Source organism: Lampris incognitus, chromosome 4 (assembly GCF_029633865.1).
Source record: "Lampris incognitus isolate fLamInc1 chromosome 4, fLamInc1.hap2, whole genome shotgun sequence".
Taxonomy (NCBI): Eukaryota; Metazoa; Chordata; class Actinopteri; order Lampriformes; family Lampridae; genus Lampris; species Lampris incognitus.
The window spans coordinates 69,177,796-69,189,405 of record NC_079214.1 but is presented as its reverse complement, the minus strand read 5'-3'; the positions used below and the strand labels follow the sequence as shown (position 1 = coordinate 69,189,405).

Here is an 11,610-nt window from a genome sequence, read left to right as displayed (position 1 = left end):
ATCTGCAAAGAGCATGTTCAGTGTTGCCTAACCAACATGCTTGACACCAGAAACATTTGCAGTTCACCTCCCTCAGGTTCCAGCAATATAAATTGACTATTGGTGAATGCAAAGATGTGCTCATGGTAGCTGCTGGACAGCTGAAACTATTTCTTGACAGTGAAAGGAAGTACAGGAAAGAGACTTTCAAATGTTTATGCTGACAGGGACAAGGCTGATGTGTTGAGAGGTCTAATTCAGGAGTTTGAAAGCAGATATGAATCCCTTAAGTCATGTGATCAATTTTTTATTTTCTGATCCTTCAACTTGGCCTCAAGAAATGCAAGACCTCCACATTTTTGGAAACAAAACACTTAGTAACATCCTCCCGAAATATAAGACCAGCTTGTCTGTTGACAGACTCCACTGTAAGAGAATGAATGTGTTTAAAGCAAGCAGGGAAACGTTTGGCAGCCTCATCTGTGTATGACATGGTCAACACGGTGAAGATAAATAATCTACTACTACTACTACTACTACTACTACTTTCAGCTGCTCCCGTTAGGGGTCGCCACAGCCGATCATCCGTTTCCATCTCTTCCTGTCCCCTGCATCTTCCTCTGTCACACCAGCCACCTGCATCTCTTCCCTCACCACATCCATAAACCTCCTCTTTGGCCTTCCTCTTCTCCTCTTCCCTGGCAGCTCCATGTTCAGCATCCTTCTCCCAATGTACCCAGCATCTCTCCTCCACACATGTCCAAGCCACCTCAATCTTGTCTCTCTTGCTTTGTCTCCAAACCGTCCAACTTGAGCTGTCCCTCTAATATACTCGTTCCTAATCCTGTCCTTCTTCATCACTCCCAGTGAAAATCTTATCATCTTCAACTCTGCCCCCTCCAGCTCCACCTCCTGTCTTTTCATCAGTGCCACTGCCTCCAAACCATACAACATAGCTGGTATCACAACCATTTTGTAAACCTTCCCTTTAACTCTTGCTGGTAAAGTCCTTCTGAAGTGAAGTTTTATACGGACAGCAGAATAGTTTTGGGCTGTACACACAGGGGTGCACATAACTTTTTTTGGTCTGGTTCTCAAGGGAGTACCTGGAGATGTTGCTGTTGTGATTAGCTGTTTGCATCCATAAGTCAACAACTGGCTTCAGGTCAAACGTCTCTGTTATCCAGATAAAGTTCTTCTGTTGTCCCTTACACTGCCCTTGAGCAGTGTGAGAGGGGATTTTCACATCTCACTATAATAAAAAGCAAGTACAGATCCCGCCTGTCAGACTCTCGCCTCTCATCGCTGATGCACATCCACTTGTCTAAGATGACAACAGCGACTTTTGACCCGAAGTCAGTTGTTGGCCCAACGCTTCGTTCAACTAGAGACCGAGGACATTCTCCCAGCTTTCGTTGCTAAGACTGGGTGGAAACAATTAGAGATTAAAAAAAAAGTTCATTGCAGAACCAATCCAACGACTTTAGGGTGGGGCCGTCACATTGGAGCGGTGACATGCAGAAGTCGTGTGCTTGTAAACAGTCGTACCAGCAACACTTGCGTTATAGCAGGGATAGGCAACATGGTCCAGAAAAGTCCAGTGTGAGTGTAGGTCTTTGTTCCAGCCAAGCAGTTACACACCTGATTCTATAGATCAACCAACAGTCTTGTTCCAACAAAGCAGTTACACACGTGATTCTATTAGTCAACCAATAGTCTTTGCTAAGGACCTTGACTCGTAGACTCAGGTGTGTAACTCCTTGGTTGGAACAAAGACCTGCACCCACACCGGACCTTTCTGGACCATGTTGCCTATCCCTGCATTATAGGATGGCTCAGGCGCAGTCACCGAAGAAAACTAGACAAACAATGGACAGTCGGCGAGCTCACATGAATTATGGTTTCAAACTCACCATTGCACGACAGTGTGTACTTCATCAACAGCCACTCCAACCAGCCACTCCCGGAATAACGGTGTTAGTAGAAGCCGTCTCCACTTTGCTTGGCCAACAAAAGTTTCGGGTGTGCCAAACACAAGGCCGGAATCACCGGCGGCGGTCTGGTCATCAATGTCCTCGCTTAGTCCCGCGTATGTGGCAGGAATGCGTTTTGCTTTCAAAAACTGCACCTGCTGCTCCATAATCGACAGCAAAGGGCATATGACCAGCACCATAGATTTCTGGCCCTGTGCAGACAACAAGCCGCAGACAGTTGGCCAGGCTTGATAGACCAAGCTTTTCCCCTAACCAGTTGTTTAGATGCACTTATGACCTCTGGTGACTAGTAGTTCTCCTGATTTCCTACGTTAAATGATGCACTTATTGTAAGTCGCTTTGGATAAAAGCGTCGGCTAAATGACTGTAATGTGATGTAATGTAATGTAAACAAGCAAACACGTCTTTCTTGGCCTGGGTTAAAAGTTTTGAACAAAGCCGCCGTAAATCCTTTAATTGCACCAATCTTGTGGCCTGAGCACACGTTCAACAAAACTGAATCAAATGATCTGATGTTGCTTGGGACATCCATTTTCAATGTTTTAAAAAGCTCTCTCCGCGTTACAAAGTGACTCGCTATGTCTCCAGTTGGTTTCACTACGGAGGAGGATGGGGAGAGAGCAGGTTCCTGTAAGGCGCGTCCTTGACAAAATGCAAGGGGCAGCATAGCAGCAGGCGTAGGCTTGTTTGCGGCTGTTCCCACCGCCGTTCTAGCCACTGTCTTGCATTCAGAAATCCCCAGACGATTGGTCAGCAGAGATCTCCGATTGTCTGGTATCGCGAGCCTAATTAACCCTTAACCATTAGCCATTCATTTAATTAGCCATTTATGCATTTGTAGCATTTTTAAACACCTTTTTCAGCAGTTTTACAAGGCGACCTCTTGCTGAGGACAGGTTAAGTTACATGTTCCGAGTACAGAGCCTGCATTTTAACAAATTCTAATGAAATTATTTAAAAATATATGACATTAATTTCATGAATTTAACACAGGTCCTTCAGATTTAACTTTTAAAGTATTTTTTATTATTATCAATGTCTTGATTTTTAGTTAAAAGAAGACTTTTCGATCTAGGACATGACTTGTCCCTTATTTCAAGAATCCGTGGTTACTCACAGACAAACAGTCTCCAAGGCTCTGGGTGTAAGGATTTTTTTTTTTTTAACCACGAAGCACATTCACTCTGCCGACTCACTATGAACTGAAACGAAACTGAATGCATCTCACTAATGTGTGCAACAAGCACCACAAATCGCCCACAGGCTGCAGTATAATAACAGAAATCCATCCATCCATCCATTCGTTATCCAAACCACTTATCCTGATCTCAGGGTCGCTGGAGCCCATCCCAGCAGTCACTGGGCGGCAGGTGGGAAGACACCCTGGACAGGTCACCAGGCCATCACAGGGCAGGCCCCTTTAGTTGAGGGTCGGCCCCTTTAGTCGAGGGTCGGCCCCTTTAGTCGAGCGGTTAGTGACGTCGCCTTGTGGTGCAGTACACCCAAATCCAATCCCGCACGGGGCGAGAAAATAGCTCAGTTGGTGTCAGAAGTGGGATCTGGAAGCATGCAGATCCTCTTAAGTCTCTTCGGAGTGCGGGCGTAACAGAAATCTCAACACAAAATCACTACTTAACAGAAAAGGCGTCACATTAATGGTTACTGTCTTGTAGAACTTTCTAGGGAAAAATGAAACAGCACATAGGATTTTATGTCTTCATCATTGCAGCCAAATGCAGACTAGGGTATGTGAGAGCGAGTCTGAGGAAGTGAAGTTTTTGTGACTAACAAGCAAATGTGGCAGAGCAAGGTCGTAGACCTTTCTAGTTGAAACAATATCAATAGATAAACTAAGGTTCAAACAGGGCTTTTTATTTCTTGTTTGGCGATGAGGAAGGTGCTGTCGAAAAGCACTTCTGTCGCCGTGGCAACTCTGTGTCCTCTTAAATGGATCTCTGGGATTTTAAAGATGCAATCAGTCAAATATTTCTCTAGTGCTCACCATCATTGGCAACTGGCTATATATATATATATATATATATATATATATATATATATATATATTATGACCTGGAGGAATTCCAGCATTCCATTGAGCCACGGTGGCCTGCAAGTGAAAAGAGTAATGCAAGTAACATCTCACAGTTTTGCAAGCGACCTAACGTAGAGATCCTACACAAATTTCAAGTGAAGCAGTGTTAAATGATTTTTTTAGGAAGTTGTTCCTTAACCGATGCGAGGGTCTAAGGACAGGATGTGGTGTTGCTGTAAAGCCCCTTGGGGCAAATTTTTAATTTGCGATATTGGGCTATACAAATAAAAATTGACTTGACTTAATCATGTTGCAAAACATTGTACAATATCAGGACTCGACTTTTACAGTATTTTGCTAACATGATACATGTTTGTCATACACACAAACTATTTTTGTTGTGCAATTACAACCGCCTAAAATTAATGGGTCACCTAGCTTTTTTTTTCTCTTTCTTTTTTTTCTAGCTGCTAAGATTACTTTATCATCACCTGATTCATTTGAAAGATTAGTTCTTGGGTTTTTGCTCAGGCCCTCTAGGGTCGCCATTATGCGTTTGACACAAATCATCAATATTAATTGAGTAGAAGAGGTTCACAGTTGAAAAAACAGAGCAAAAGGCTGAATTAAAATCAAGATTTTGGTAGAACTACTCATTTTTTTACAGCGAGTAAGCGATCGGACCAATGGCACAAACATCAGAGGACATGCAGAGGAACCACTCTGTTGGGTCAGTGGATGACATCACTTGACAAGTAAGCTGTCACTGCAAGGCAACCTCTTTCTCTGCTGAGCCCGCTGCAGTGCGGTGTACTGGTTAGGAATGGGTTCTGAGGTCCAGAGAGACTGTTCGGCGGGGGCACGACACCAACTGTCTTAACTACTGTGCAAGGTGTGATGGGAAAAGCATTTGCGAGAAGAACGTTTACAAAGTCGTATGGCAACAGAATGAACGTGATCGTAGCAGGCTTAAGGAGCTGGAAGCTACTAGCAGGACCTCTGCACATAGGCAACTCACATGTGATGGTCGCAACTCTGTTGAATCCTGGGCAACAACAGGGTCGAGACAGCTATGTGGGTGTCCGGGCAGCCCTTTTCAGGGGGTTTTTGGGGGTTCTCATTTTATGTGAAACCTTCATGAATCTGGCTTCTCTCTCATTCACTCATAAACTAACATGTAGTCCTACGTTTAGCTGTACCATCTACATAGATTTGGAGGGGGGTTACGACCCCTCCAAAAATGTTTGTGATTGAGTGTGCCTAAAAACATGTGTTGGTTGTTAAATGTTTGAGTTTGTGTTTAGTTAAATTTGTAATGTTATTGATCAGAAAATTCTGCACCCCCATCTCTATTCTCTCTTAGTCTCTTCCTCGTATTCTATCACTTGGTATTGTCCATGTGGTTTTATTTGAGGTAGGATTTAACAGAAACACCACCAACACAGATGCAAGTAAGACGTTCTCTATCACCTTTAACCTGCTCAAATAAATCAACCTTTAGATAAAAGTTCTGAAGTGTTTCTGATGTGTCATCTTGCTTTGCTGGGTTGTTGGTTAGCTAAAACATGATTCAGACAAGCTAACTTTAGCTACTGCAGTAAAAGCATCTATTTTAAACTGTCAGTGTTGAGCGTCTAATCGAGATTCTATGTAAATATAAGTAAGCTGAAAACTCCTGCCAAAATTAGCACTGGTGCAAATCAATACTGGGCATACTTCCAATTACAAACTGTATTGTTCTGTTCTCAGCAAAATCACACAACAGTTGTGCTTCAGATCTATAACAATACATATGCTATATGTCCTTGTTTTCAATGCTGAATATATGTCAAGCAGTTAGACAGACAGAATTAGCATTCTGTTCGTCTGTCTGTGGAAACAGTAGTTAACTGCTGCCTGGAATCAGTTGTTATGTTCTCCCCTTTCTCTATACTGTTCCAGGGAGAGGACTTTGGCCAACACTCTCTCAGAGCTGGGGATTATACGGCTGCTCTATGCTCTGTGTGTAGATAAAAAGGCTCAGTCAATCCCAGTCCGAGAACCATCTTACTTTCAGTGCTATCAGGCCAAGAAACCGCTAATCAGCACTTTGCAGCACATTGTAAAACGTTCACTAGATAATATAGTTTATTGATGCTACTGTATGGGGCACTGATTTACAATCCACAAAAAAAACATGATTAAAAAGAAGCCATTACAGTTGTCATTTTAAAGCAGCGATTCACAAATCCTATATCTAAGTGTCATTGATCAGCAGAACTGTGTGCTAACATTGTGGATGAATGTGAGCACCCTGACAGTGAAATAGCCTCTTCATCACCATCACATTAGGTTCCTGGGGCCTGCAGGTATTTTCAGACAAGAACAACTAGGCAGACAGAAGGAGAGCGAGGGCAATTCTTCCTACCTTGGTAGATGGTGCTGCTGTTACTGCTGAGGTAGGACTCTACCAGCGGAGCCTGCTCCTCGCTCTGCTTGGTCCTGCGGGCGCGAGATCTCCCATCCACGTTAGACTGGACCATCAGAGGTTCCTGCCTCTTCTTCTTCTGCTTCTGCTCCAGGAGTGCTCGCTGCATGTGCATATTTAGATGCGCACAGACACACATACACAATTAAAGAAAGAGAGATTAAAATGAGATACACACATTTAGCTGTGGTTCATGAATTCATATGCACCTGTCCACACAAAATGCTATATATTATGAAAATGAAATGAAAGCCGATAGACACTTTATTTGACATTGTATTCTTACAACAAACTGTATTCTTACAATGAGTTTGTTCTCTGCATTAAATCCATCCTATTGTATAGGAGCAGTGGGCAGCTGCAGCACCCGGGGACCAACTCCAGCTCTTCTTTCCATTGCATTGCTCAGGGGCACAGACAGGAGTATTAACCCTAACATGCATGTCTTTTTGATGGTGGGAGGACATGGGGAGAACATACGAACCCCACACAGAAAGGACCTGGGACAGCCTGGAGTTCGAACCCAGGACCTTCTTGCTGTGAGGCAACGGCGCTAACCACTGGGCCACTGTGCTGCCCTTAAAAATGCTGGGCGGGTTGCAGTCTTTACTGTTGTATTTGTTACTGTGGCACAAATTTAATTTTTACCAAAGACTGCCTTTCAAAAATTTGACGGGAAATACTAACATGTCTGTGTATTTTGACCTATCCCATTGCTTGACTTTGTTTTATACCAGTTGGCAGTGTTAAAGGAACGGTTCACCCAAAACGGTTCACCCAAAAATGAAATTTTATCATTATCTACTCATTCTTGTGTCATTTGAAAACCAGAAACTCTTGCAAGTTCTTGTCTAGCAGAATGTGGACGTGCGAGGATTAGGTGTGTATAAGCAAGAACTTTTTTTTTAAACCAAACTGGTAGAGAAGATTTATACTAAATAACGGTTGAATATGGAGCTGCCAGGGAAGAGGAGAAGAGGAAGGCCAAAGAGGAGGTTTATGGATGTGGTGAGGGAGGACATGCAGGTGGCTGGTGTGACAGAAGAGATGCAGAGGACAGGAAGAGATGGAAACGGATGATCCGCTGTGGCGCCCCCTAACGGGAGCAGCCAAAAGTAGTAGTAGTAGTAGTAATGGTGGAATTATAAGTCTTTTCCACTTGGTATGCAATCGTTTGACTTAGGAAGACTTGAATTATGCTGCATGAGCTGTATGTATTGGTTTTGTGGAATAATTAATTTTGCCCTTTTTGGAACTATTAAAAAGCAGTATCTATTGGCTTCTGTTGTCTTTAAGAAGTCTGCTAAGGAGTTGTGCTATCTACCTCCCCGTGTGTTGTGTGGACAAAGGCAACTCACCTGGTTTTCAACTGGCACAAAAGTGAGTATAATAATAATAAAATGTCAATTTTTGGGTCAAGTGTTCATGTAAGTCATTGTGGCGTAACGCCAAGTTAACCTCCCTTTCCAGGCAATGTTCCCGATTCCATCTCCAGCTGGGAGATGTGACCCCTTGATATCACCCTGTATGATCTATGATCTCATTCTCTACGATCTGTGATCTCACTCTGTGATCTATGATCTCACTCTGCGATCTATGATACCATGCTGTATGATCTATGATCTCACTCTGTGATCTATGATCTCATGCTGTATGATCTATGATCTCACTCTGTGATCTATGATCTCATGCTGTATTATCTATGATCTCATTCTCTATGATCTGTGATCTCACTCTCTGTGATATATGATCTCACTCTCTATGATCTATAATCTCACTCTGTATGGTCTATGATCTCACGCTCTGTGACCTCACTCTCTATGATCTATAATCTCACTGTGATCTATGATCTCATGCTGTATGATCTATGATCTCGCTCTCTTTGGTCTATAATCTCACTCTGTGATCTATGATCTCACTCTGTATGGTTTATGATGTCACGCTCTCTGACCTCACTCTCTATAATCTATAATCTCACTGTGATCTATGATCTCATGATGTATGATCTATGATCTCGCTCTCTTTGGTCTATGATCTCACTCTCTGTGATCTATGATCTCACACTGTATGATCTATGATCTATACTCTCACTCTCTATGATCTATGATCTCACACTGTATGATCTATAATCTCACTCTCTGTGCTCTATGATCTCACTCTGTATGATCTATGATCCCACTCTCTATGACCTCACTCTCTACGATCTATAATCTCACTCTGTATGATCTATGATCTCACTCTCTATGATCTAAGCTCACTCTGTATGATCTATGATCTCACTCTCTATGAGCTCACTCTTTTTCTACCTGTGGCTTGTGACATGAAGTAAATTGAAAGTTCTCTTGTTGCTCACAACCCCCTTTATTAAACCTGCTCCAATGCAACGTCTGCATAACCACAGCCATTGGCTATGGATGAAACATGTTGCATTTTACAAACTGTAAACCCAAATAAGTTAGCAGGACTCAAAAAAAGAAAGCTACTGATTATGCTAAAGTTTTTAAGATTATGAACTCAGAGGTGAAACATTTTCAGACCTTAATTATCAGGCATTAGCTTAACATGTACCCTTTGATTACTGTTGAGTTAAATTACTGATTAAGTCATCTCCAATATACGTATCGGTTATTGCAACTTTGATTCTTTTACCCCAGGTGCTTCTGGAGGATGCGTCCAGAAGCATCTGTAGATCTAGTCATAGATTCACCTCCATTAATTCAGTAAGTTACCAAAACTGAAGAATTTTATGTACAAAAACTATATTTTGTATTTCATGTTCAGTAAACTGCGCTCATTTCACATTAGCTACCTAGACATGCAAAATGCAATCACAAAATCAAATCATTCTGCAAAACAGCCAACACAAAGCTTTGTTACTCACACACAACACAAGGAAAAGGGTTGTGAGCCTTAGGTTGAAGTTTGTGATCGTGAAGCTCTGCCACCTAATTACTGAGCGTAACAGGACACCTGTAATCCACCAACTGTAATCTGGCCCTAAATATGACTGATATACTCTCAGCATTATGTAAATGAACATGAAGTGCCTTTCCTATTAACTATGCCTTTATTCATGGAACTAAAGTGCACTGATGTAATAATAGTAATAATTATTATTATACTTCATCATCATCATCATCATCGTTATTATTATAATATTAATAATACAATTATTAATAACATTATTTTTATTAATAATAATTGTATCTACGTATATAGCACTTTTCTAAAACAATGTTACAAAGTGCTTCGCAAAAACAAAAAAAAGAGTAAGATTAAATAGTAAAAATAAAAACAGCACATCCATCCATCCATCAGCCGGACCGCTTATCCTGCTCTCAGGGTCGCAGAGATGCTGGAGCCTGTCCCAGCAGTCACTGGGCGGCAGGCAGGCAGGCAGGCAGGGAGACACCCTGGACAGGCCGCCCAGCCATCACACAGGGCCGGCTGGCCCTCTCTCTCTCTCTCTCTCTCTCTCTCTCTCTCTCTCTCTCTCCACTCTCTCTCTCTCTCTCTCTCTCTCTCTCTCTCTCTCTCTCTCTCTCTCTCTCTCCCACTCTCTCTCTCTCTCTCTCTCTCTCTCTCTCTCTCTCTCTCTCTCTCTCTCTCTCTCTCTCTCTCTCTCCCACTCTCTCTCTCTCTCCCACTCTCTCTCTCTCTCTCTCTCTCTCTCTCTCTCTCTCTCTCTCTCTCTCTCTCTCTCTCCCTCTCACACACACACACACACACACACACACACACACACACACACCTAGCGGCAATGTAATACGGCCGATCCACCTGACCTACATGTGTTTGGACTGTGGGAGGAAACCGGAGCCCCCGGAGGAAACCCACACAGACACAGGGAGAACATGCAAACTCCACACCGGGACGACCCGGGATGACCCCCAAGGTTGGAGTAGCCTGGAGCTTGAAACCAGGACCTTCTTGCTGTGAGGCGACTGTGCTAACCACTGTGCCACCGCGCCGCCCAAAAGAACAGTATAAATAAAAACAAATATCAAACATTTGTAAAAGCTTTCATAAAAATAAAAGTTTTAAGACGAGATTTAAAAGAAGCTAGAGACTTGGTTTGGCAGTCCGCGGTGGTGTAGCGGTCTAAGCATCGGCTTTGTGTCGGCGCAGTTGCCCACTGGGGACCGGGGTTTGCGCCCCGGTCCCGTCAGGTCCGACTATGGCCGGACTCGATGGAGTCGGCTTGTGTTCGTCACATGAATGCCTGTGTGTGTGGGTGTGGGTGTGGGTGTGGGGTGGGGTGGGGTGGTGGGGAGCAGTGGTTCGGCCTGGAGTCGCCTTGTCACAGAAGGGGGGAGGCGGTCTCCTTCCAGACTGCCGGCCGGAGAGATGCGGTTGGTGAACGCATGCAGTATGAGGGTGGGTGTTTGAATTAAAATAGGGATCAACTGGCCACTAAATTGGGAGAAATCAGAAATAAATGTATAAAAAAAAAGACTTGGTTTGTCTTAGTTCAAGAGGAAGAGACCCCCATAGTGTGGGGGCTCTAACAGCAGAAGCCCGACCACCCTTTGTGACAAGGCGAGAGCTGGGAGTAACCAGCAGGGCTCCATCTGCACATCTTAATGGTGGAGGGGACACAAAGCAATGTAACAGGGAGCCAGTGTAGGGAGGCCAACACAGGAGTGATATGAGCATGCCTCTGTCCTCCTGGTAATGAGCCAAGCAGCGGCATTTTGTACCAACTGTGGACGGTGGAGGGCGCCCTTGCTGATACCAGAATAAAGGGCGTTACAACAGTCAGCCGAGCATACATAAAAACATGTACAACTTTTTGCCGATCCACAATTGACAAAAATGACCTAATTTTGGAGATTAGCTTGAGCTGGAGAAAGCCTGACTGCACCGCATGTTAGACTTGATTATCAAAACGGAGGTTAGCATCGAATATTACCCCAAGATTCTCAGCAGCCTGCTTAAGACCACCTGGCAGACCACCGAGATTAGCAGCTAAAGGGCTGATGCTGACCCGATGGAAGAGGTTTCCTTGCTGAATAATCACGTGGGCGAAAAAAAACACTTTGATAGGTGCTTTAATGCCTTGGCTTGTCTGTTGTCTCTCAGTTCAGCTCAGTTCAGTCGTTTACCTTGTTATGATGTATCCCTGTTCAGCTGTCTGT

At 43.5% G+C, this 11,610-nt stretch overlaps 1 protein-coding gene across 1 annotated transcript in view; it reads right to left on the bottom strand.

Annotated features, from left to right (window-relative positions):
* Positions 1 to 11,610, bottom strand: part of tub (TUB bipartite transcription factor) — a 118,763-nt gene that overhangs the window by 85,191 nt on the left and 21,962 nt on the right. The window contains exon 3 of the mRNA XM_056279418.1: positions 6,413 to 6,575. Coding sequence (XP_056135393.1) covers positions 6,413 to 6,575 — 163 coding nt within the window. The remainder of the gene's footprint in view (positions 1 to 6,412; positions 6,576 to 11,610) is intronic.